Source organism: Ciconia boyciana, chromosome 2 (genome assembly GCF_034638445.1).
Source record: "Ciconia boyciana chromosome 2, ASM3463844v1, whole genome shotgun sequence".
NCBI classification, from domain to species: Eukaryota; Metazoa; Chordata; class Aves; order Ciconiiformes; family Ciconiidae; genus Ciconia; species Ciconia boyciana.
The window spans coordinates 23,182,106-23,207,593 of NC_132935.1; the positions used below are offsets into that span (position 1 = coordinate 23,182,106).

General features: G+C 35.8%; 1 protein-coding gene across 1 annotated transcript in view; it reads left to right on the forward strand.

The window, feature by feature from the left end:
- Positions 1–25,488, forward strand: part of UBR5 (ubiquitin protein ligase E3 component n-recognin 5) — a 92,281-nt gene that overhangs the window by 31,448 nt on the left and 35,345 nt on the right. Inside the window, exons 8-20 of the mRNA XM_072852089.1 lie at positions 2,368–2,517; positions 4,505–4,716; positions 9,388–9,504; positions 9,584–9,694; positions 10,434–10,588; positions 12,569–12,686; positions 13,535–13,719; positions 14,524–14,633; positions 16,213–16,325; positions 23,276–23,419; positions 23,515–23,626; positions 23,828–23,982; positions 24,911–25,108. Of these exons, the coding sequence (XP_072708190.1) occupies positions 2,368–2,517; positions 4,505–4,716; positions 9,388–9,504; positions 9,584–9,694; positions 10,434–10,588; positions 12,569–12,686; positions 13,535–13,719; positions 14,524–14,633; positions 16,213–16,325; positions 23,276–23,419; positions 23,515–23,626; positions 23,828–23,982; positions 24,911–25,108 (1,880 nt within the window). The remainder of the gene's footprint in view (positions 1–2,367; positions 2,518–4,504; positions 4,717–9,387; positions 9,505–9,583; positions 9,695–10,433; positions 10,589–12,568; positions 12,687–13,534; positions 13,720–14,523; positions 14,634–16,212; positions 16,326–23,275; positions 23,420–23,514; positions 23,627–23,827; positions 23,983–24,910; positions 25,109–25,488) is intronic.

Here is a 25,488-nt window from a genome sequence, read left to right on the forward strand (position 1 = left end):
TATTTTCTGTTGAGGATTTCTGGCTTAAGTTACCTTAAAAAAAACATTGTCTGTTTTGAACGAGGCTGGAGAGTTCTTTTCTGTACTGGCTAATTCTGTTCTTAAAAAGTGATAAAGGTTTTTTGCAATTTTTGGCTGGATAGTGACCAAAAAAAATGAGAACGAGTTGCTAGACTAGAGAGAGGTTGGAGGTTACCTAGGAAGAGATGGTTGTGGGAGGAGAGGAGCAGCGTGTGAATATTGGGAGATACAACAGTCTCAGCTGTGTTTCAAGCTCTTAAAGTCTGGTACTTACAAGCTGACACTCTTAAAATGAGGTGTACCTCCGCTTTATCGTTGTGGAAAGCCAGTGGCAAATAGATGAAGTAGCAGGCAGGATAAGGCCACTCTGAGGGATCTGAAGTGTTTTAGTAAGGCAGAGCCTGTTTGCCAAATCCGAATTTTATTAGGATTTCCAAGCAGTCGGTCAGGGATGACTTCCTAAAACGTACTGCATGGACCCTTGAGTCCCAAATGGTGTGCTTTTAGACGCACAGACTACACTTGAGTGGATTACTTATTTAATGCAAAAAGCATTCGTGAAGGTTTTGCTTGCTTTGAAATCCACAGCGCTCACTAGTTACAGCGCTGTTCTTCTGGGGACAGCTGGTTGTAGTTGGTATGTGTTATATTTCCTGGAAAAGAGATTTTAGAAATTTAAGGATGAATATTCTGATGTGCAGGGATGTGAAAGTCTCTAATACTTTCAGTATCAATAAGTGGAACAATTAAGTGAATTAATACTGGCTGTAAGTGTGGACTTCTAGCTCCTTTTCAGTTTTTGGATACCCTCTTGGGTACTGTTAGGATACTGTTAGTATCCTAGGATACTGTTAAGATGCTTTTATTTAACTATAGACCTTAATTTCTAGCCACTATTTTGTTTTATGCTTATGATGAGGTTGAGGCTGAGAACTGGATGTGTTGAAATTACATGTGCTCCTTTTGTGTTCCCTGAAGGGACTCTGTGTATAGCCTCATGCTAGCTTCACGAGTGGTTTAAGCAGATGAGGTTGTCCTGCTGCCAGAAGGAGCTACCCTGCCATTCCCTTGCATGGTGGTGAGGTTTGTGTGCCTGCATGGGTTAACTGAAACCTAATTTGGGGAGCCTGATTTTTAGTCAGATTTGCTTGAAAGTTTGGGAAGGGGCAGAACTGTCTCCTTTGGCAGCAGTAGGGTCCGGTCAGCTTTGCTGCATGCGGTGAGGCACCACCTTTGGGGCTCTGTTTGACTACTTAGTTAAGTCAGTCTGAAGATTGCTTCCCACCTTACTTCTATACCCTATGAAGTATTGTTTCAAGCCAGGTGAATGTGCTAGTTGTAGGTTTAGAAATCCCACCTTGCCCCAAGGAGGTTCCTGCAACAGGGATGAAGGAGGGAAGTAAGACTGTCCTTTCTGTAGCAGCAAGATGGTAGTCAGATTTAGTTGTCTTGTCAGTCCATATTGCTGGACTTCAATAAATTACATTAATTTTCAGTAGCCTCTTTTGTGTGCGGATAGTAGCCATAGTTTAGTAAATGGAAGGAAATTGTTTTATAGTTTAATGATGATCAGTACTTCAGAGAAAGTCAAGTTTTCTAACATAGAAGCTAGGGCAGTCACAGTATTTAAGTTCATCTTTTTGTTTGTTTTGTTTTGGGTTTTTTTTTGTTTGGTTGGTTGGTTGTTTTTTGTTTGGTTTGTTTTTGTTTTTTTTTTTAACTGCATGGTATTAAAAAATGGTGCTTTTTCCAGATAACTGTTGTTGTTCTTAATGTAGCTACCATTTAAAGCTTTGTACTGAGAGTTGCAAGCTACTAGCCTGTGAATTAAACAAGTACGCCATTCTCTGAAAGAAACGTTCCATGGAGGAACATACAGTCTTTGACATCAAAGACGTGGCTTTGTGAAGGCCAACTTTCACGCTCAGTTCTGTCCTCCCCTAATTCTAGGTCATCTTTGGAGTTCTGCGTTACGTGCATGAGTGTGTGTGCACATGTATGTATATGTACTTATCCTAGCGCTTTGTTCTTTCAAGTGACAGGCTAAAGTTTGAATTTCTGGGTTACAGAAAAATGTGTTTTGAGCAAGTCTTGTTTGGGAAATGTGGTTAGGTAAGTGACAGAGCAGTTCTTGTAGGGAAACTGGTTTTGTTCACTAGTCCGCCAAGCTTGATTGTAAATGTGGTTGCATAGGAGGCACATGAGTTTGCACTGGTGAATCTGAAGAGCAGAAATTCAATTAATAGACAGGATTTTTGTGTTTTGATATTTGTTTAGTTGATGGTCTCTCTAGCTGATGTTTTAAGTAGCTGATTATTCACTTAAGACCCTTGTCTCCTCTTATAGAGGATCTTATGTCTCTTCTGGATGCTGACATACATTCTGCTCACCCAAGTGTCATTATTGATGCTGATGCTATGTTTTCAGAAGATATTAGTTACTTTGGTTATCCATCCTTTCGGCGCTCATCACTTTCCAGGCTAGGCTCATCCAGAGGTAATTTTGCACCTTTTTTCTTTGTAATAAGTAGTTTGCTGTGGAAAAAGCTAGTGATAGTACACACTGGTGGTTTAGATTCTGATTTAATGCGAAAGTAGACTGTGATATGTTGTCAAATATAGAGTAGACAAATACTGTTACTCATTATCAAAATTATTAATGAATTCTGAATATTAGCAGGTAAGTTCTGCAAGAACCTTGATAGTCACGTATTTTAAATCTAATTGTTGATCATTGGTGTTGCAAGGTGTTATAAAATTTTTGCATGTTAAGTTTATTTTAAACTGTAGTGTAAGTACCTACTAATAAGTAGATTGCATTACAAATATTTAATTTGGCTCAAAAATGAGTAACGATGACATGCAGCATTCTTAGTCTTTCTTTCTTTCTTTCTTTCTTTCTTTCTTTCTTTCTTTCTTTTGGGTTGCTCTTTGTTCGCTGTTCTTCACGTTTCCTTAATTGTTCCATGACAGAAGTTACCTTTATGGAATGAGGAACTTTAGATACTAAGGAGGGAGAAGACATTTAAATTTTACTTTTTGGAAGCATTTTTATAGTTGGATAAGGAGAACTATTGGCAATTGATTTAAAAAAAACCTCCTTGAGCAGTGTTAAGGCATTTTACTTTTTTTTTTTTAAAGCATATTACACGTAAAAGATTTATAACAGACCATGCAGCAATTTCCTATCTTTTTGAAGCTGTTGCGCAAATGCGTAGAGTATTTCCAAACTGTTAATCCAACCTCTGCTGTGATTGTTTGTTTAGTACAGTTTTGTTGCCTTTCATGAACATGTTTTAGTATATTAATTGCTGAACACCTAAGTTCCTGTTACAAAATTATTAGTCAGGGATCAGTGTGATGTTTGCTAGAAAATAAGTACAGTACTTTATGAAATATATCTGTAAGACAAGCTGTTGTGTTTGGCTTATGTAAAAACTTTCCCATTTGTCTAATACAGCAAAAGACCCAAGACTTGGCATAATTTGTTGAAACTATGATATAATAATGTGGTCATCTCATACATGTAATTCCAGTTGATTTTTGTGAGCATAAGTGAAGTATGTAACAGGTTAAATGCATTATGTGCATGTACAAATATTCAGCATCTGACATAACTCCTTCTAAATTCCTCCTTTTTTTTTCCTTTCCTAAGGTTATTCTATATAAGACGTTACCACGAATTTTGTAATCCTTATTTTCCATGCATAGTTGACTCTTGGAAAGTTAGTTTGATTACCTGATTTTAAAAATTTATCTGCATGAGCGAACTGCAGAGTACTGGCTTTAGACAGTTTGTAGGCCAATTGGAGGGGAAGCATTTTGGTAAGGAACATTTTCCTACAAGGATCCTTTTTAAAACTTGTCTGACTCTTGAAAAGTTTTCATTTGATCTACTCAAAACAGATATACACTTTAATTTATTAAATCCAGTCCTATGGAATATTGCTTTAAACAAAAGGGGTTGGATTATCAAACATGTATACAAGAGCTTTTTTTAATGCTTGCTTTCTTTAACCTTTTCAAATTACTGGGTTTTTTTTGGGAAAGTTGTTATGAAACTCTCTAATAAATACTCTTTTTTGGTTTGCGTAAAGATATCTAACAGACTATATAGACTTTAGATTTTTTTTCTGTTGTTGTTACTACATTAATAAAACAATACTACAAAACTGCATATTGTACTATAAAACTTTAAATTGCGATGTTAAATGTATTTGGCCTCTTATGATGTAAATGAAAATGCTTTAGCATTTTTTTTATAGTGCACAAAACTGTAAGACTTCTTTATTTCTAGCTTATTTTTATGTTTAGTAATTCTAAAGTACATATGCTTGAAAGGGTTAATATGTTGAATGTTGCATGTCAGGACTTTATTTTTAATCTGTGTGAGTAGATTTAACTGCTGTTAGTTGCATCCTGAAGGGTCTTTACTAGAGAGTGGCTTACTTTTATCCCACTGGTGTGACCCAATTGCATACCAGTTCTCCTTCTTCCCTTAGAGAGAGACTCTGAGCTGTTGCGTGAACGTGAGTCCGTTTTACGTTTGCGTGAACGAAGGTGGCTTGATGGAGCCTCATTTGATAATGAAAGAGGCTCTACAAGTAAGGAAGGGGAACCAAACCTGGACAAGAAGAATACACCTGTTCAAAGTCCTGTTTCTTTAGGAGAAGACTTGCAGTGGTGGCCAGATAAGGTATTGAAATTTTTTTTTACTATTTTATTTGCATGCTATGCAATAGATCTGTTTATTTTTTCCAAATAAATACTGTGTTTCCTTTTTGAATATCACATCTCAGTTTATGTGAGATAATGTAATAAAGCATATTCTTTGTTATGCACTTAGGAAAATTATAAATAACTAGTTACACCCTTATAGCTGTGCTTCTGTTTATTACTGTTTTAATTTTCTTCTCCTTGTGTTTTGAAGGCACTGCTGTAGATATAAAGTTTGGGTTTTTTCTTTTTTCTTTTTTAACTTAGGTGCTCAAAGCATTTAATAGGTAGTAGGAAACTCATGAAACAATTTGCACTATCCTTCATCAAGGAAATCTTTTTTTGATTATCATTATTATACCCAGAGATACTTTGAGTTTGAGTGGACTGGGCTTTTAAGCAACAAGAGTGAAAGCTGATATTTATTTGCAGTTGTGTTTTGAGTTGACCAATAACTTAAACATGTATTGGTTGCTCCTTCATAATCTCTTTGGCTTTGATTAGCTGGTTTTCTTTGTAACCCTAATTCTATTTTCAAGGCAAGAAGTAATTCCCACGAGATATAAGAATAATAGGAAGACCAGCTATATGTTGCTAACTGGGTATCTGTAGTCATTTTCTTTATGAATTACCTAGATGCTTGGGGAAATGACTTTAAAAGCCAAACCAAACCAAACCCAAACCAACCAAACAAACTAAGAAACTTCCCAAGAATGGAAGTGATAATCTGTATTTATTAGACCAGATTTTATGGATTTGGGATGTCTTTCTAGTGTTGCCGTTTCTGTCTGCCCGCAGCATCTGTGAGGTTGCTGTTTTGATATGTCACGCTTTCTTTTTCTAGGTCTCTGGTTTTTTCTTTCAGACTAAATATAGGTAGAGAGCTTGAAGAGGAAAGTGAATTTGGAGGCTTGTTTCTGCTAACAGCAGCTCACCCTTAGCTACTATCGTCTTGATTCGGGCATTCAAACTGAGAAATGAAGATACCTGAAAAGAATGCTTGTCTAATAGTTGCTCTCCCAGACAGACCTTTTATGTCTGAAGTGTGATTTTATTTTTTTCAGCCAGTAACACTGAACTTCTGTGTCAGTGAAAATCGTCAGCTTTTGTCCCCCTTGCTGTATCGTAATGGTAGAATGAGAGAGTCATCTAGCTTGGATAGAGAGAAATTTCAGGTGGTTTAGCATCAAAGAATAAATGTAGTTTAGATTTGGAATACTAACTTACCTTTTTTATTTCCACTGCTGTGTTTTGCTGACATTATTATGGCCATTATTACTGTTGTGTTTTTTGTTTTGTTCTGGTTTTTTAGTACTTCACAAATGTTTTTCCTGTTAACCCCATTCTTCTCTCTGGCCCTGAAACTTAGTTACTAAATTAGGGTGTTGTTTTTTGCCTGGATGGGGTTTTTTGTTATTTGCAAACTCAGCAGATCCTGCCCTAGGACAATTATTGCAGTCTTTTATTGGGCATCTTTTATGGAATTAACTTGCTGTGATATCTAATTGCATGCGTGTTCAATTTAAATATACTGAACTTCTTCCAAGATACCTGTTTGCATATGCACTTATATAAACCCTAGCTTCCAGTTAAATGAAGGTGTCTTACTGGAAAGGTCTTTCATCTTTATCCAAAAGTAGTTAAACTTTTCATCCTGTCCTTCGGCTGAACTTTCATAAGAAATTGTTCTTCATCTTTCTTGCTATAGCCGCACTCTGAAGTTTTGTTGGTGGTATTTTCCAACAGAAATTCTTTGAGGTGAATCCTGAGGGAGATGATTTAGCTGAGAGGCCAGTTCAGATGTTTCTTGCATTTTGAAAACTGGAAAGGAGATCTTGAAATGTTAATGGAAAAGACAGTAAGCTAGGGGAGAGATTAAAGTATGTGAGGAATTGCTACAAAATAACCAATCTTGTTTGCAAGTATTTTTCCTTCATTTTTCATTATTTTGACGTTTAGCATTTGAGAAAGAACTGTAGTAGTCCATGATGAGGATGGTTAACTTGCATTTATGGGAGGTAAAGTACCAACCTGAGAGGAATGGATGAAACTTTTGGAAAGCTGATAGTGTTCCCAAATGCATCAGTTTCACCCACAATCTGAGACTAATGATGTTGAGACATTTTGCATAGATACTGAGTTTTCTCCACCAAATAAGTGAAATCAACTGCTCAAGAATTCAAGTCAATGAATGAATTTTTCTGATAGTGCAAATCTTGTTGGACTGTAGTACTATTATTCTATGCTGCCACGTACCAACATTGTGCTATGCGTATCAGAGCCACTCTAGTATGGCAAGTATGGCCATTTTTTCCTGCTAGACTGTAGTTAGGTGCAAGCTGAGCCTTTAGTTTGTTCAAGTAGGTATATTCTGTTTAGCTATTGAGATATTAAGATTTTGTCAGCAATCTAAAGTACGTAATTTCTCTGGTCTGAAGTCAGAATTTATAGTTAAACACATGATACTCTGGTTACAGAACCAGGGCTGTCATGTTGTTTGTGCATCTTTGTGCTGTTAGTCTTCTGAGTGGCCTCGTGGAGGTGTATGTAGTATTGGTCCCGTAGCATTTGGATCACAACTGCTAATATTTTGATGGAAGTGAGAGAAAAATTTTGAATGACAGGTCTCTTTAATGTTGAGCTTGTGGTATAAAACTGTTTGTTTATAAAAAGTTGTAAAACATATTAGCAAGATTAAAAGTAATAATTATATTGTCTTGGAGCAAAAATTAATTGCTTTCCATACTTAACTTTGAGGCATTAGGCCAGATAACTTCTGAAGATTCATTTATGCTGATGAAGTAGAGATGCATCTCATTAGGCTACAGTAGGTTCTGATGGCAGTTCTTTCTCAGAATATGCAATATTTATGTGATGGCAAGTATTAATCCTGACACAGATTAGCATTTGTGCTACTTCTGTGCTGCGTTGGTAGATGCCCTCCAGAGCAAAATAATTCTGTTATGATTTAACTAATTCTAGATTCTGTTATAGGGTATAAAAGAGAATTGCTTGTAATTCCTTCTGTCCTTTTCTGCTGCCTTCTTTCTCTTCTTTTCCAAAATATTGGTAAACATTTTAAGCTATTGGTAAGAGACGTACTGAATCCCATATTATTCAAGGACACACTCACACCTTTTGAAATGCACTTCTGGTCATGAAAACAGTAAAAAAATAGTGTGAATCCAGATTTATGAAACTAAAAATGTTTCTACTTGTAAACTTCTGTAGCTGAAAGAAAAGTCACTTAATTTAGGGAACAGATAAATGTACTGGATGGTGCGCTTTTTTTAAATGGTCTGACGAGTTCAGTTTCCCATCAGATGGTCGAATTGCTTAAATGTGGTATATTGTAATCTAAGAGGTGGACTTGGCAGTGCTGGGTTAACAGTTGGACTTGATGATCTTAAAGGTCTTTTCCAACCTAAACGATTCTATGATTCTAAGAGAGGCAGCTAAAGGTATTGATCTGGGACATAACTACTACAGGGAAGACTAGTTATCATGTACCTATCTTTCAGATTTGTAGCTGTAGAAGACAGCATTTGATTTTATACTAGTTTAAGTTGTTTTTTCATTTTTTAAAAGCTGTATTCTCCCTTAAATGGAAGGGAACTTTTAGTTGTTACCAGTAAAGAAGTTTAGAAAGAACGTGGTGGTCCTATAGCTGCACTTGCTGAGGAGCAGCGAATGGGCGGGCCTTACAAATGTTTCTCAGTAAACGGAAGTAAATGTTTCATGAAATCACTCAGATTCACAGGTCTGTAGTTTGAGATTCGTTTCAATGCAAGGGGGAACAGGAACTTGGAAAAAGTGAGATTAACTGTTGCGTAGTTGCTGCAACACTGATATATAACCAAATCTAAGAGAGGGGGAAAACAGGCCTGTGAGATCCAGGTGAGGTACAGGATGAAGCAGTTGAGCAAAGTGATACTATCTAAGTAATAGAAAGATGCCATATGAGTTTTGGTAAAATGTTAAAAAGGAGAAAAGGCTGGGGGGGAAATAACCCATAATTAGAAGCTTTTCCAGCATATCAGGTCACAGTGATGCATTCATGTGACATGTAGCATGCCGATTTTTTTTTTTAAACTTGATCTTGTTTGCAGTTTATTTACCTTCAGAAGTGAAAGATAAGAATTGTTTAATTGATGAGGCAGTGAATTTGATAATTGATTTATTGGGTAGTTGGAAGATATCTTCATGAGTATACTTAAGAATGGAATAATAGAATTACATTGCTTTTTTTTGTTCATTTCAAAAAGCCAGGATTTTAGAGGGAAGCTTTTTTTAAATGGCAGAAGTCAAGAGATCTTTCCATCTTTAATTCTATGAGCAGTGTTGTGTTCTTAAAATATTGTGGAAGCTCTTAATAAACTGTCCAAGTTAATTGCCATGTATATGTTATTGCTAGACTTCAGGAAAATAATATCTATTTCTTTCTTCCCTCGCTCTGTCAGAAGCAATAATGCTTTTTTTGTGTGTGTGTTTGAGGGCATGCTGAGCTTTAGACAAGCTGGATATGTCTTTATTTTCAAGTTCAACATTCATGGGAACTCTGAAAAAAACTTAAGTTACAAGTTCTTCTTTTTGCATTTTTATATTTATTTATAATATTGCTGTCTTAGACTTTGTATTTCTGTATTTGTAGGATGGAACAAAGTTTATTTCTATAGGAGCTCTGTATTCTGAGCTCGTGGCTGTTAGCAGTAAAGGAGAACTCTATCAATGGAAGTGGAGTGAATCAGAGCCTTACAGAAGTGCACAGGTACTGTACATCTTTAAGTGCTTACCTTCAGAATTATTTATATGCTTTGAATATCTAAAATATTTTTTTGTTTCCAAAGAATCCTTCGCTACATCATCCACGAGCCATGTTCTTGGGATTAACCAATGAAAAGATAGTGCTCCTTTCTGCAAATAGTATTAGAGCAACTGTTGCCACTGAAAATAACAAGGTATGAGATGTGTGCTGGTTGCTGAATTTGACAAAGCTGTTTGGTTCAGTTACTTGCAGTATATTATACAGAAGTTGATTCTTCAGCTTCATCAGCAGTAGAAAGTACTTAATTCATTTGTTCATTCCACTTCTTTTCCTCTATACGGATGTAAAAACAAAACAGAAACCCAACTGGTGTTTTGTAAAGAAGCAAAAAGGTAAAAAAAAAAAATCTGGCAGATTTACAGCTGAAACAGTGAAAAGATATCTGTTTTACCTGATTATCTGAAATACCTGACTTTTTGCTGTTACAGTAGAAACTGACACTGGTTTAAGAATAGAGAAACTTGTTAATGTTCTCTATATTTACTAGAAAAAGTAAGGGCATTGAAGCTTTCAGTGCTGTAAAGTTATCTAAATATGCTTTTCTGCCCAGCTAAGAGTGAACTTGAAACTGATTTGGTAAAGTATATGCACTTGTTGAAGTATTTTTATGACACCTCTCTGTATTTTTTTTTAACTTTATTGTTTTTGTTGTGGACTGGAGATAGAAGGAGAAAAATCCTGAAAAGGTCCTTTCTGGGAAAGAAAAGGTGGTAGGGCATAAAATCCCAAAGGGAATCATTGTTTGTATTTTTGTTTTGGTTTTTTCCTTTCAAAACCAGTAAATATTACATTAAAGGTGCAACTAAGGTGCAACTTTTCTTTTTCTTTTTTTCCCTGTACCTTCTCTCTTCCTTTCTTCCCTTCTCCCTTAGGTTGCTACGTGGGTAGATGAAACCTTAAGCTCCGTAGCTTCTAAATTAGAACACACCGCACAGACATACTCGGAGCTTCAGGGAGAACGGATTGTTTCTTTACATTGTTGTGCTCTTTATACGTGTGCTCAACTAGAGAACAACTTGTATTGGTGGTGAGTAAATACTGTTTATGTACAACAGTGTAGATCCACTGGATGTCTTCACGTCCTTGGCTCTGAGAAGCATTGCAAAACTACTGAACCACAGTTGTTCTGAGTTCTGTAACTCTGCACTTGAGCTTAGGTTCCCTTTTTAAAGTATATTTATTCTCTTCTTTAATGCCTAAAGCTTTTGGATCCAATTATAACATCTCTAAGAGAATAAGGTTATTCTTTTAGGAGATGTGTATAAATGCTTTAGCATTCAGATATATCAGTACTACACAGTATCAGAGAATAACCTTCTTTATGCCTTTCAGGCCTTTGTCAGATTATAAATATGGAACAAACTTACCCACGTGTGATGTCCACATTCTTCTGTCAGGCTCTGTTACAAAATTTGGTCTGTTAGTTTGTGGTCCAGATCTTAAAGAAGGGAAAAATAACATCAGATGCTCCCTTTGGAGCTTGCTGTTAAAATATAACACTTTTAAACATTGTAAAACATGAAATGTTAGTTAAAATATTTTAACTAACAATTTGATAATTAAGAAGCCTATGTTTTCTAAAAAAAAAAACAACCAACCAAACCCTCAAAAATAACACTCCCAAAAGAGCTCAAATGAATTTCTAATTTGAGTGAATTAATTGAATATTACTAATGCGTTGTCGGTATGTATTATTTTTGTCAGTGTGTCAGGAGTTGTTGCATTACGTATCATGGCCAAAGCTCAAGTAGCTTTTAGGCATGGATGGGTTAAATACTTGATAATGAGTTGGAAATCAGAGCATTGAAAATTGATTCTATGAAACAGCTTTCTCATTAAATTCTAATAACTCTCTAGAAAATTTTTAAGTAGAATTGTAGCTAAGCTTGTAAACTTAAACACAGATGTATTTTATTCTAACTTCCAGTCCCAGATCTCAAAATTACAGCTCTCTGGTTTTTGGCCCTTTCGTTATGTCATGGCTGACATACCTCACTTAGAGTAATTACTCTTAATATAGAAACTAATAAGCCATAACATTGGAGATACCTGGCTATTAGAACCTGCCATCTTTACTGCTTTTAGAATAAGCAGTGCAATATATAAAAAGACTTATTAGCATTTATATGTAATCTTTGAAAGCAATCTATTTATTAATCAACATGTCCTTTCTGGGAGGGGTTAAATGTCAGCAGTGGTGATTTTATGTTAATCAGATTGATGTAGACGGAAGCTTCTGTTACTGTTGATATCCTTAGTTACAACGGTCTGTAGTACGCTAGACAGGATTTCAATTTCCAGTGTTGCACAGGACTGATGCTTTTCATGTTTTACTTAACACGAAGGAAGTTTTCAAATAAAAGCATCTAACTCTATAACCCACTGACTAAAAACATGCATTATCAAAATAATAAGCATGCTTAACTGTGTATGTAGGCATTATTTTCGGCTAAACTGAGTGGATACAATTACAAAAGAAGTGTCCTTTTTTCCCCCTCTTGCAGCTTATGTCTGTCATAAGAGTCCTAGACTCCTTCAGCCATGTCCCCAGAGAGAAAGTGAGGCTTTTAGAATTTAAAAACAAAAAAGCTTATCCTGTGCCCCAGTGACTACAAATTCTGGAAATTATCACTAGTCATGGGAAAGATATCCTCAAGTTCAGAGGGGACAAGCCGCAACTTGAAAGCTGTGACTGGAGCGTACCATCTGCAACAGAGGTCTTGCAGCATTTTTTGACTAGAAGGAAAGCCATTTGGTAGTGACATATCTTACGTGCTCTCCCTCTTCTTCATCCTCCTAATAAATTGTCCAGTTGAGACGAATTTGGAAAGTGGGGGTGAATATAGAAAAATATGTCATTTCTGCAGTGCTTTGAGATTTTGGAGAAGGTGGCACAGAGACTTATATGTTTGATCACGACTACATTAAGCAGAAGGAATAAACTGTTCAAAGTTATGAACAAAGCATTTCTTAGCTTTTTTAAAAAATAATATGTGTTTTTCCACAGGGGTGTAGTTCCTTTCAGCCAAAGGAAGAAAATGCTAGAAAAGGCCAGAGCAAAAAATAAAAAGCCGAAGTCTAGTGCTGGTATCTCCTCTATGCCAAACATAACCGTTGGAACCCAGGCAAGTGCAACTGTCACAGGTGGCATTTTTACAGTGCTATATGATGAACTTGCAGCCTGGTCTTAAAAAAAACAAAAGCAAACAAATTAAGTTCTGTTCTTGTTATGCACAAAAGTTGTATCAATAATATGGAATTAAAATAGTATGTTTTAATTATATGACTGTAAATTGATGTGTCCTGTTAGTGGTGGTGTTGTTTTACAAGTATGATTATTGCTGCAAACATGGAGGAACAAGCTGTACTCGTACAAAGTACTTCCGTTTTACCTTACCTACTGATTCTGTATTTTGAGAGAAAGTAAGTATAGAAAGACGATTATCAGTAGAGCATGTAGCTTTGTAAATGATTTGGCATTTAAGTGCCTGCAATATTAGAGTCTGGGTTTGATTTATTTATATGGTGGGATAGGCCTTTGGTTTGAAGCCTTTACCAAAAAGGTGATAACAAAAGTGTAGGATTCTTTTTGTGGTTAGTGTTAGAACTAGTATGAGACAAAACAGCTCCTTCCTAGGGAGCACATTTCTTTTGGTTCCCAATCCATTCTAATCAACTCTGGGATGAGTCTTTGTTATTGGATGAATTGTTCCTTTTGTGGTTGAGCATCTAAATACTATATATTATTAAACAGTTGCACTGCTAAAGCTGTTGCTTTCAGCTCTGAATTGTACAACAGCCTGTTTTTTTCCTAGCAAAGTGCATAGTACATCATGCTGACTTTCCTCTTCATCTAGTTCCATAAGTTTTTTATTTTTTGACTAGTACGTATGTCACCAAGAAAATTCATGCATATATGATTTCCCTCAGTATAAGCCATTGTTCTCATAGAAATAAATATTTCTATCTGTAGGTGTGTTTAAGAAATAACCCTCTCTATCATGCTGGAGCAGTTGCTTTTTCAATCAGTGCTGGAATTCCTAAAGTGGGTGTGTTAATGGAATCTGTTTGGAACATGAATGACAGCTGTCGATTTCAGCTTCGGTCACCCGAGAGTTTGAAAAACATGGAGAAAGCTAGCAAAACTACCGAGGCAAAGTAAGTGTTGAGAACACACATGCATACACACAGAACATTTATTTGATATTCTCTTGAATTGGTGATTGATTAAATATTGAAAAGAGGAAGGTCAGCTTTTTATCAGTTTGAACTTTTTGCCTTCTTTATAAGGTCCTAGCTTTCTTGTAAACTCTGCTGAATATGCAGAAATGCTCACTGCAAGAAAGGCATCTCAGTTGTGTGAAGCCACTATGGAAATGTGAAATGCATAAGGAATATTAAATGAAGACTTTCCTGCAGTGTTTCATAAAGTTTCCAAGATTTTATATTTGAATAACTGAAAGTGGTTTTGTTATGGAACTAACTGATTTCAGGCCCTTCTTCATGGCATTGAGTGACCTGTCTCAGCCCCTCCGTAGTTTGGAGAAAAAAAAAAAAATCATTGGGTTGACAATTGGTATTTAAAAGTTTCTTAAAACAGATTTAAACCGTTTCAAGAAAAGCTTGAAAAAGTTTAGCTGTTCTAGAGTTTCAGGTTACTGTATAAAGCTAATAATTCTTCCTGTCTTCAAATGAAGTGCATCTAAGGACATTTATTTTCTGTAATATTGTATTTATGCTCAGTTAATGTTATAAAGCTAATCTCCAGTGAAGCAGCATGGCACCATTCCCAACATCAGATGTATAGCCTTGTCAGTTAGGATGGTTGTTCGCAAGTATGGAGTTACTTCATTAAAGTATTATTAAAGGAACATGGCTGGGACACACTGACGCTTTGTCTATTGTCACAGAAAAGATTTCATCTTTTTCTTTCTTCATTCTATGTAACACCTGTTATTCTAGACCTGAAAGCAAACAGGAACCAGTGAAAACTGAGATGGGTCCTCCACCGTCCCCAGCTTCCACTTGTAGTGATGCATCTTCAATAGCAAGCAGTGCATCAATGCCATATAGTAAGTAATGTGTAGCTCATAGTAACATAAAATATTTGTGTAGATAAGAAGTTTTCATAAAAGGCAGTTCTACCAAGATTCTGTACTATTTTCAGAATCCTTTTCAGTCTTTCAGGCTGAACAGCAATATATGTAAAGGCTTGTGTAATAGACTTTAGATAATCAGTGAATTGTCAGTGTTACATTGAAATGTATTAGTATAAGCGGTGACTACTTGATGTAAGGTGTATCTAAGCAAACATAACAGTTCTCAGAATCAAAAGTATCTTTCAGGAGGTGATCAAGAGGAAGTCTGAAGATCAAGTTGTTTGTGTTTAATTGCAATGTGATAGTTTCTTTACAGCCCAGAAATTGAACTTGTTTTCGAAAATTCCTTTTAAGATTAAGCTGTTCTTTTACACCTTGCCTTGCAGGTGAACTTCAGTGCATAAAGCAGCCGTTTGTCATCTATTACATAAAATGTCTAAAACTAGACATTCTTTACTAACATACAAAAGCAGTGAGAGAAGTTTTATAGTACAGGTTGTACTTAAAAACCTAAAAGGCTGCGTTAGAATTCATGTAACTGACTTCTTAAGCATTTTTTCTCCATTTAAGCCCATACGTTTATAAAGGGTTAATTACAATGCCATCATTTGAAGAAATCTCTCTGCTCCTGTTTCTTCTAATTGTTCACATACTGCACTTTTAAGAAGTGTTCACCTAGAGAATCAAATGGCCTCATTCAGTGACTGAGAATCTCGTATGCTCAGATCTGCAGTACTAATCAATTTTACTAGAGTCTAATTAATAGTACTATTAGAGTCTTTTGCTACTGATTTCTTCTCTTTTGCAGTTCTTTCAACTGTAATTTTTCACTGACTATAACTTTGCTTGGGATTTTGAACTAGTGTTTGAAGTTAACTTCACAGTGAGCTTAGAAGTTCTCTGCTTCTTACTTTAAATATGTTGATAGTATTAATTATACTATATACTCAATTCAGAAGATTAAAGGTTCTTGTCAATGTTAATTTAGCCATGTTACGCATTCAAATTTGATCCTGAGTGTACTACAGTTACTGTTCAGATAATGTCTTTGCAGCAAATCAAACTGTATTGCAATTGCTGTTAGCCCAAATAGCTATTTTCTGCCTCATTTGCTACTCTTCTAGTTGTTTACCAAAAAATCCATATGTAGTGGACAAGCAGACTTTTTGTAAGGGTGATATAAAGAACTGTAGCAGGGCTGAATGAAGTGTCTTACAATGTCAGCCTTTTTACTTACTGCATGAATATTTGAGCCCTGCCAAAACAATTTCTCGTATTCTAATTATTTTGTTTAAATGTCCTTAAAAATTGCTTCGTTTGTCAGATAGGCTTTATTAGTGCTAATTTCATAGAAAAAGATGGAAGTGGCCTGGTATACTGTTAGGTAGCTCTGACTTTAAAAGTCAGATTTTGTTAACCTCTTGTTGATTTCTAGATTTGACCATTGATAATATTTTTTTGGGGAAAGGTTTGGTGTTTACTGAACATTGCATTTTGATGGTTTGATTAAATATTTCACATCTTTTTTTTGGTAATAACTTTTTTGTCTCAGAGCGACGACGATCTACTCCTGCCCCAAAAGAGGAGGAGAAAGTGAATGAAGAGCAGTGGTCTCTGAGGGAAGTTGTGTTTGTGGAAGACGTTAAGAATGTTCCTGTTGGCAAGGTTTGTCTAAAATACACTGTCCTGCCATCTCTGGGGAGGGAGAAAAAATTTTTTTTCCTTTTAGATAATCTAACTGTTAAAAGAATCATAGTTTTGGGGGTGCTTGAGAATGTTTCTGACTAGTATGACTTTTGTTGCATTTTTATTTGTCCATAACACAATGATAGTAATAGACTGAAAGTGTTGTGAGTAAAACGTGATGAATCTTAAAAAGTAACATTCTGGTACTTCAAATTGAACCACAATATTAAGAAAAGCAGATGTGGTTTTATCCAAAAGATTATTTCTGGTGACTTGAGCAATAGCTCCCACATGTCCAGTGAGATTGTGAAGAGTTACACGTGTTGTGACTGACTCTTACATACACATCAGCTGAACATTTGGGTGAATCTCATGTTTTGGCAACCAAAGAACAGATGTTTTGATTAGAAATGACATGCTTCAATAATATGAGTATAAAGTTATTTGATTTATTACTCCAGAAAATCTGTCTGTTTGGTCCTTGTAATTTTTTCATTTTCTCTCTAGTTAACCTTTGCTCTGACTAAGAGTGCTGTAGAGGAAAATACTCTGTTTCTCCTTTGGCATTCTTGTGCGATGTTAGGATGGATTAGGTCATCTAGACAGTTCTATGCTGTGCTTTTCAAAAATAAGAGCAACAGGAAAGCCAATAAAGGTTTTCCACAAAATATAAAGATTGGATTGCTTTCTACTTGATTCATAGAAGACCAAAAAAAAAATGTTACCAGAAGAGGAAATAACTGTCCAACAGAAGGCAGTTGGATTTAGTCAAAGTTCTTTTACTTGCATCCCTAATGGGTTTACTTGTCCAGGAGTGGAAGATTTGCCTTGAGCTGTATCTTTGAAAGGAGGAGACCCTCAATGAATTTTCATTATCAAGTTTAGGTCATTTCTGCAAAAGGGAGCATGGAGCCACTTAATTCATTGAAACACTTCCGTTTCTGTAAACGAGGTCTTGAGATCTAGTTGAAGTTGCTGAAACCATTGTTTGCCTCTCATACCAGCTTTGGGAAAGCCCCTGTTGTCCTTATCTGTCCTTCCTATTTTAGATCCTAAGATTTTCAGGACAGAGACTGTTTTGGTATTTCTGTATACAGTTGTAAAGGTGTCTGTGTGCTGCATCAAGAAGAACTACTATAATAAATATAGAAGAGCTTGAATTTTTCTATGTTGACATTTTCACTGAAGTGCTAAAACCACTAAGTGGGCTGTCTTCTGAATAGAGTTATTGGTGCTGAGTATATTCTATATCAGTCGTTTATGGCAAAGGTGCTTTTATTTTTCTTCATAAAGCATGCTGTCCTTTTCCACTGATGTATATGATCATTCACTTTTTTCCTTTTACAGTTTTGTAACACTTTATCTTTAGAGTTTAGATAGAATCCAGCAGACAAAGCCATTAACATTTTTTGCCTAGTGGTGTCCAGGTTAAAGACAGAAATACAGTTTATGGCCTGTTATATGTTCTGTCTGTAATTTGGATCAGCTGTGCGATTGTATGAAAAAGACTGGAGGCACCTCAGTCTGCAGAAGGGTTGCTCTTTGTACTGTTCTCCTACAGGGTCTAGAATAGCTGATGTTGTTCATTGTGGAACAGTAATGTTTCTAATTTAGCTTGTGAGCTGAATTAAGCACGAAGAGGATTTGAATTCTGAACAGTCTGACTCTTCTGTGTATAAATAATTTTTGAATGTGTACAGAGATTCAGACTGCAAAAACATAATCATACGGGTTTGGGCTCTTAAGACTTCATGGGTTAAGAATTCCTACCCTTTTAGAGTCCACCCAGATATATCTTCATCTGGTTTTCCGTGGTCTTTTGTTTACTGAATGATGTTCTAAAAAGTCACATCTTTGATGTGTTGGTATGGATGACCTCAGTGGCATGAGCATCCTGCATAAGAATATACTATTCCTATGTAACTTGGGAATTTGTTACCTTTGGTGTTTCAGAAAATTGGAAAGACTTTGAAGCACTGTTTTGAGTTTTAAGTACTTGATGTTACAAAGCGTGGTGTCAATAGAGCAACACTTAGCTTCTCTCAAAGTGCTGTCATTGAGTAAAATATGTAGTCATGGAGCATGTGAATATTGGGACATCTTTGAGAAATACGCACTGGTAATTTGGCAGATGTTTTTTGAGCACAGCATGAAGTCAATTGCACTAAACTAATTGATCTGTGAGGCCAAAAATCTTGTCTTATGTAATGATTCGTATCTGAAGTAGTAAGAGGAACAAAAAATTGATTTCTGTCCTTTTACCTGCAAGAACATCTGAAATTTTGAACATTTATATTCTTTAGAATAAAGTGAATAAAGTGTGATAGCCATGAGCTTCTGTCAAAATGTTTGCCACCTTTTAAAAGTATTTAGATAATTGTTTGTTTTACACAAAAAAGAGTTGTTCACTTAGGCTTCAGGAGGTGGAATTTAGAGATAGAAAAGGGGTTCAGGTTTACTGATGCTCAGCTTGTGTTCCTGAAGTAATTTTGTTTCTGGAAAGTTTGTGTTCCTGTGCTTTTGGATGTACGTGACAACTTCATGACGTTTCCAGAAAGTGCTTGGTTAAAATCCTTCTGAGACCACTGTTGTGTTCTCTTTGTAGAATGGTGGGCAGGTAGATGGTGTCAAGTTCTAACATGTCTGTTTCTCTCTGGGCTCTTACTGATCTTGATATAGTAACAGCCCTTCCCTGAGTGCTAAGATTTAAGATGACTGCTTGTGATTATTCTGATAGCAGTAGATCGTACAGCCAGCATTTTACACACTACTTCGTAAATATGGATTGCATATAGTACCAAAGCAACAGATGACCAGAGAGCGTGGCGAGAATGCAGTTCTTACGTTGGGGCAGTCTTGAAAGAAATGAAGAAAGCAGAAGTCTGCTAGATATACTTTTGGATTTAGTAATCTTTCTCCTTGGAATATATTGTTTTCCAATCTCATTTCAGTTTAAATCCTTCATGGGCTTGGAACAAACTAAGCCTTTATTCCTCCAAGTCTGTCATTAGATGGAGGAGGTAATGATTATAAGATTATCCACCTAATGGAAGACTGATGGAATGAAAAAGCCTGGCACTTTTCTCTTCTGTTGTCTGCATTGGTGAGAAGTCTGATGGAGTCTTCTTTCAATGTAGTTTAGAAAAGATATGGCCTGAAATAAGCCTTTTTTACTGCTCACTGGTATCAGAGGAATAGAAGCTGGTTTCGTCCATCCCATGTGCTTTGGGATATTCTACTCACTCACATTAGCATCTGGATCTCCTCTTCTGGAATGGCTTAAATGGTATTTGGAACCACTGTTAGAACAAAAGGGGAGGGAACCTGGGTTGGAGCTGCTTTTTTCTTCTTTGGCAGCTGCGGTTCGTTTTGGTCTGAGGCTTTCCATTGGCAGTGTCCAAGGCCTCCCCAAACTGCTTCTGTTCATCAAAGGTATCCTCAATCAGGTGAGACTTCTGTGTATTACTAGTTTTGCAGTTCCTATGCCCGGAAAGCTTATCAAGTCCTAGGGATTTTGTGAAATGTAAATTTGAATTGAGCAGTTTGTTCCTTAACTGGTACTTTGTATTGTATTATTTCAGTCAGTCACTTAATTTTTTTTTTTTTTGTTTAATTTCTGCCTGAGATTGAAGCCTTCCAATGAGAAGGATAAGTTGAAACACCTCAGGCTGGATATAGTCCCAGAAGAGTTACCTAATCCCTATTAGGAATCTGTTTTTAATCCTTCAAAGTTTAATATTTTAAAAATTGTGTCAGTATTTCTTTGGAAGTGCTCATTCTACTTTGAGAGTAGAGGTAGAAGCCTTTTCTATGATGTTCTTCCATTCAAACAAGGAGATTAGATAAGAAATAAAAAATGTATTTTCCCTGGTTTTCTGCTGCTGTGTCTTGAGAGGGAATATGGTGATTCTGAAGAGGGAAAGATTCTACAGATTGCCAGTGGATCCAATCAGGTTTGCTTCTGAAAGGCTCAGGTGCTGGTAGTCAGCTTTGTTCTTTTTAGAGGCTACTCATCCTATTGTTAATGTAATTTTAAATGAACAACTGTAAGAGGGAACAGGGGAGGAGAAGTGGGGCTCAGGACCTGCCTCCCTTTTGAGGAAGGGACTTCAGTTGAATGTTTTCTGCCAGTCAGTGTGCTTTGGCATTGTGGTTTAAAGGAGTGTGGCAATGTGTTGATAGTAAGGGTAAAGGAGATAACAAGTATGTTCATCTTTGTTTATAAATTCTTTTTTTTTCCATTGAAAAGAAAGATCAGATCTCATAATCCTATAGTTGAAAATGTTCTAAAAAGGTATTTTGCTTTTGGAAAAAAAATCTTTAAACTTCCATTTTTGTTGCTTGCTTTTTTCATTCATTAGTTTGATTCAGTTCTTTAAATTTAGTCCTAACAAGGCAAATATTGTATATGTAGTTCTGTAAAATGCTTATTTCTAATTGATGAAACTTTTGCATTAGCAATATGAACAGTGTAAGTACACTAGTTCTGTAAGCTAAAGCATCTAAATGCTTTGAGCTCTTGCATTTGATTTTTGTTAATGCGTTTTTCAGTGCATTCAGACTTAGATAATTTCAATTAAAGATGAATGTTGATGTTGCCTATTTATCTTGTTTAGTGCCAGTCCATTATACCACATCTCTGCTTTGGAGCTTTCTATATACAATTGCTCTCAAGTGTTTTACTCAAGCTCCTAGTTGCTTGCTACATCAATGGATAGTTTTATTTTCTTTCTGTGTAACAGCCAATAGCTGTAGTAGTAACTGTTTAACTAAAGAACTGCATTTTAGTTACTCTTTGAAGAGGTGAATTTATTCTCAACCAAATCTTAACAAACTTATTTTCCAGTTTTTAAAGATACATTATTTTCTTCTTGAACCACAAAATGGGAAAGAAAAAATATTTGGCATGTGAACTCTGAAAGAGTCACCATAGAGTTCCAGCATTTTAAAAACTGTCAGCATTTCTTTGAACACATAGAAAGTGATGTAAGTGAAAAGTGATGGAGGTGATAACACTAAGAACAGCCAGAAGACATGTAGAAGAAAACTTTTAGTTATGGAGATAGGATATATTAAATATTTGGTGATTGTGCCTTTTCTTAAGGTGTGTTTCTTCTCCCCACCCCCCCGGTTATAAATTTGAAACTTCATAAACAAGATTTCATATGCCCTGCTAGACTTTGACCATTTAGAATCTTCTGTTTTCAGAAGCAGCCCAAATTTACAAAGCTTTTGTAGCAACATTTAGTCATTAAAAAAAAAAAAATTTCTACATGTCAGACTAGAAGCTGTGGTTGAACCATTGGCCTGTGATTTCAGGCTTACAAGTTAGTTTGATTACCTTTAAAAACATCTAAATGTACCTTGATTAAATTTTTTGACCAAATTGTGATTTTTGTCTGGAGTGTTGTCTTGCAAGTCTCAATAGAAATCTGTCTTTGTATAGTCTAGATCAGAGTTAATATTTGTGAATCTTTTGACTAGGTCTGAATTTTGAAATTTTTGGGTAGTATTCTTACAGATATCAGTGATGCTTGACTACTAGAACTAGGAACTCTGCTACTAGAATGAAGTTTTAGCATATGGGGAGCAAGTGCTCTGAGTCTATCCACAATAATCTTTGTTACAAAAAATCTGCTAATACTTTCATATTTGTCAATATATCCTTTTCTCTTGCACACTTGATAGAGAAATTGGGAGTAAACATGGAAATGCCTGGATTTGTATTACCTACAATATCTTGAAAATTTGAGAGATGGTTTTTATTGTCAGGGACGTTTTAGATAAAGTTGATTACATCTAGATCTTTAATATTGCTTTGTAAGCACTTTCTGTGTAGAAACTATTGAGAAATTGGGGCCTAATCAAGATTGACAGTTGTTTGTATCTAGTTTTGATCAAAACGGAGAGCATACCGAGATCTTATTTCTACTCAAAACATTGTCTTCCCCCTGCCCCCTTCCCTCTTAGCTTTGTTTCCTCTTGAGAAAATTATGGTCTCAACTGGAAACTCAAAGGGCCTTGCTGTTTGGTGATAGCATAAGATGTTTCTATATCAAGGAAACCTATTTTGACAGTTCTGATTAGATATGCATGGCAGCAACTCTTTAGAGAGGCTTACAGTCTCAGAAATGACTGTATGTGGGGTTGAATAACTTCCATTTCCTTGGGGGCAGAGAAAGACACAGATGCATGAAGTATGTCTAGATAGACTTTCTGTATCCTTCAGTCCTAAGGGACTCAGTGGAGAACTTTATCATTGAGTGTAAGGAACAGGTAATAGACCCATAAACCACCACTTCTTTTTTCCCCCTATGCACAGTCATATTGAGGAATGAGCACTAAGACTCTGCAACAGAGGCTTTAAAAATTCTTAGATGGGGCCAAAAAAAAAAAGTGATTTCCTGTTTCTTGTAGTACAAGAGCTAATGGACACTTGAAGAAAGAGGCTCAGTGTAGATGTTTTTTGTTGAATTGTTAGCTAATGTTTGGAACTCATTGCCACAAGAACAGTGTTTATTTCCAAAAGTGATTGGACAAATTAATAAGAGAAGTGTCTGTCCAGGCTATTAGACATGAAGTTGTCCTTCTGTTTCCAGTAAGTGGAAGCCGGAAAGATACCAGAGAAGTATCAGTAGGAGCTTCTCTAGTCAGTTGGTGTTGGTTCGTGTTGGACATAAGATGTTGAAATGGAGGGACCTTTGATCTGATTCAGGATGCCTATGAAGTCATTAAGAAATCCAAGTTTTTAAGGTTTCAGTAATTTTAGCAAAACAACAAGGCTAATAATCCAAGAGCTGTAGAATTTTATCACTGATTATTGTAAACTCTTTTCTTTTCCTTATAAAGGTCTGGTTTATTTTGAAGCAAATCAACCTAAACAGTGTATTCAGAGCTTTTGGTAAAACTGTAATGTGTTCTGCTTGTAGGTGCTAAAAGTGGATGGTGCTTACGTTGCTGTGAAATTTCCAGGCACCTCCAGTAATGCAAACTGTCAGAGCAGTTCTAATTCAGACCCTGATCCTTCTTCTCTTCTCCAAGACTGTAGGCTGCTCAGAATAGATGAACTGCAGGTATGTCTTTGTGAAACATTGAGAAAACAATCAGTACTTTGAAATGTCAGCACTGTGTGCTTAATTGCATCTTAAAACTTTATGTATGTTTTCAGGTCGTAAAAACTGGTGGAACTCCAAAAGTTCCTGACTGTTTTCAAAGGACACCTAAAAAGCTGTGTATTCCTGAAAAAACAGAGATCCTAGCAGTAAATGTAGATGCAAAAGGTAAGTAGGACTTATCCTGTAAGATACTCTGTTGGATCCTTTATTATCTCTCTTCCTAGTGGAAAACAACTACTGTCAAACTAACATGAACAGTTGTTTCCATTGACACTAGTAATTCCTTAAAAGTGCTTTAGTTAGGAGTTATTTTGCTGGATGCCATCAGTAAAAGACATTAACTTTTTTCTTTGTGTATCCTTGAAGGAGTGCATGCTGTTCTGAAAACTGGGAACTGGGTTCGATACTGCATATTTGACCTTGCCACAGGAAAGGCTGAACAGGAAAATAATTTCCCTACTAGCAGCATTGCATTCCTGGGTCAGAATGAGAGAAGTGTTGCTATTTTTACAGCTGGACAGGTTTGTGGTTTTGTATCTTGATCATTTAACCTCACTGCACTTCACTTTCATCATCTTTGAATGGCATGGTACAGCCTTTTGTAAGGCTTTTCCAAAGACTGGCAAAGAAATAGTTCTTCAAATTGGTTATGAAAGACTTGCTGCTACCATTAATATTTTGAAAATGTGAGGGGAATAGCAATCTAACTCACTTAAGCATTTTTAATAATCTTACTCAAATTCTATCTTGAATAAAAAGTAAAAAAGGGGAAAAAACTTGACAGAGTAGTTCCTGTGTTAGTGTAAACTTGTTATCTAGTTATATTTTGGAATTGGGTTGGATGAAAATCCACTCTTGAGAATAAATAGAAATGTTAACCAAAAAAACCCTGTATTTGATAGTAAAAATTATATATTGAGGTTTTGTGCAACTCTTTCTACTATCCAGTGTTAAGTATCTTATTTTATCTGATTATACAGCTTGATTACACTGTGCAGGCATCCATGAGGAGGGCTGAGAAAAAAAATACCAAAACCGTTTTAGTAACGTCCACAAACATGATATAATTTGCTTAGGATAGTTGAAGGAACCATTTTTAGCAAAAGAACCGAACTTGAATGTTTCATTTCAATACTCAACTTTGGAGCATTTAAGTAAGCTAAAAGTATAGGTTCTATATGTTTCATTGGTAATGTTTTGTAATTAATGTATATCATAAAGGAGATACTTTTAATAATATTTACTATGTTAAGCACATTTCAGGCATCTGAGAAAGGGAATCTGGTATCTTATGCTGCGTCATCTGTAATGATAGGAGGCAATGGCGTAAATGAGAATTTTAGGTAAACTGTTGTCATTGTTGGCAGTCAAGCAGAACTGGACCTTTTGGGAGGGGTAATATTTATAAATTGTGGAGACTTAATGATAAAACTTTTTTCCCAAATGTAGGAATCTCCTATTATTCTTAGAGATGGAAATGGTACAATCTATCCAATGGCAAAAGATTGTATGGGTGGGATACGAGACCCTGACTGGCTTGATCTTCCACCTATTAGTAGTCTTGGAATGGGTGTTCATTCCTTAACAAATCTTCCTGCTAACTCGACCATCAAAAAGAAAGCTGCTATTATCATTATGGCTGTTGAGGTAAAATATTTTCTTTACTACAGAATTATGTGCTTTTTTCCTCTTGCTTTTATAAAGTCATGCTTAAAGCAGCTTTGTGTTTAGATACCAGTTTGTATTTTCACTATTTCAAAGAAACTAATTTCAACAGAAGATTCTCTTAGAAACATGAAAGCACAAACAAATTTACATAGTAAAGTGAAAGATCCATTTTGGGGGTGCATGGCTTCTGTATCAGGCTTTTAACTAGTAATATTGTTTTAGGCATCACTTTTAAAACTGTTACCTTTTTATGTATACTACCAGTATACAATTTTATTTGTTTTATGGGCACACAGTTTTTCTGAGGGATCCAACAACTTGTTTTCTTGTGAATGCAATACTTTTTTTAATTTTTTTTT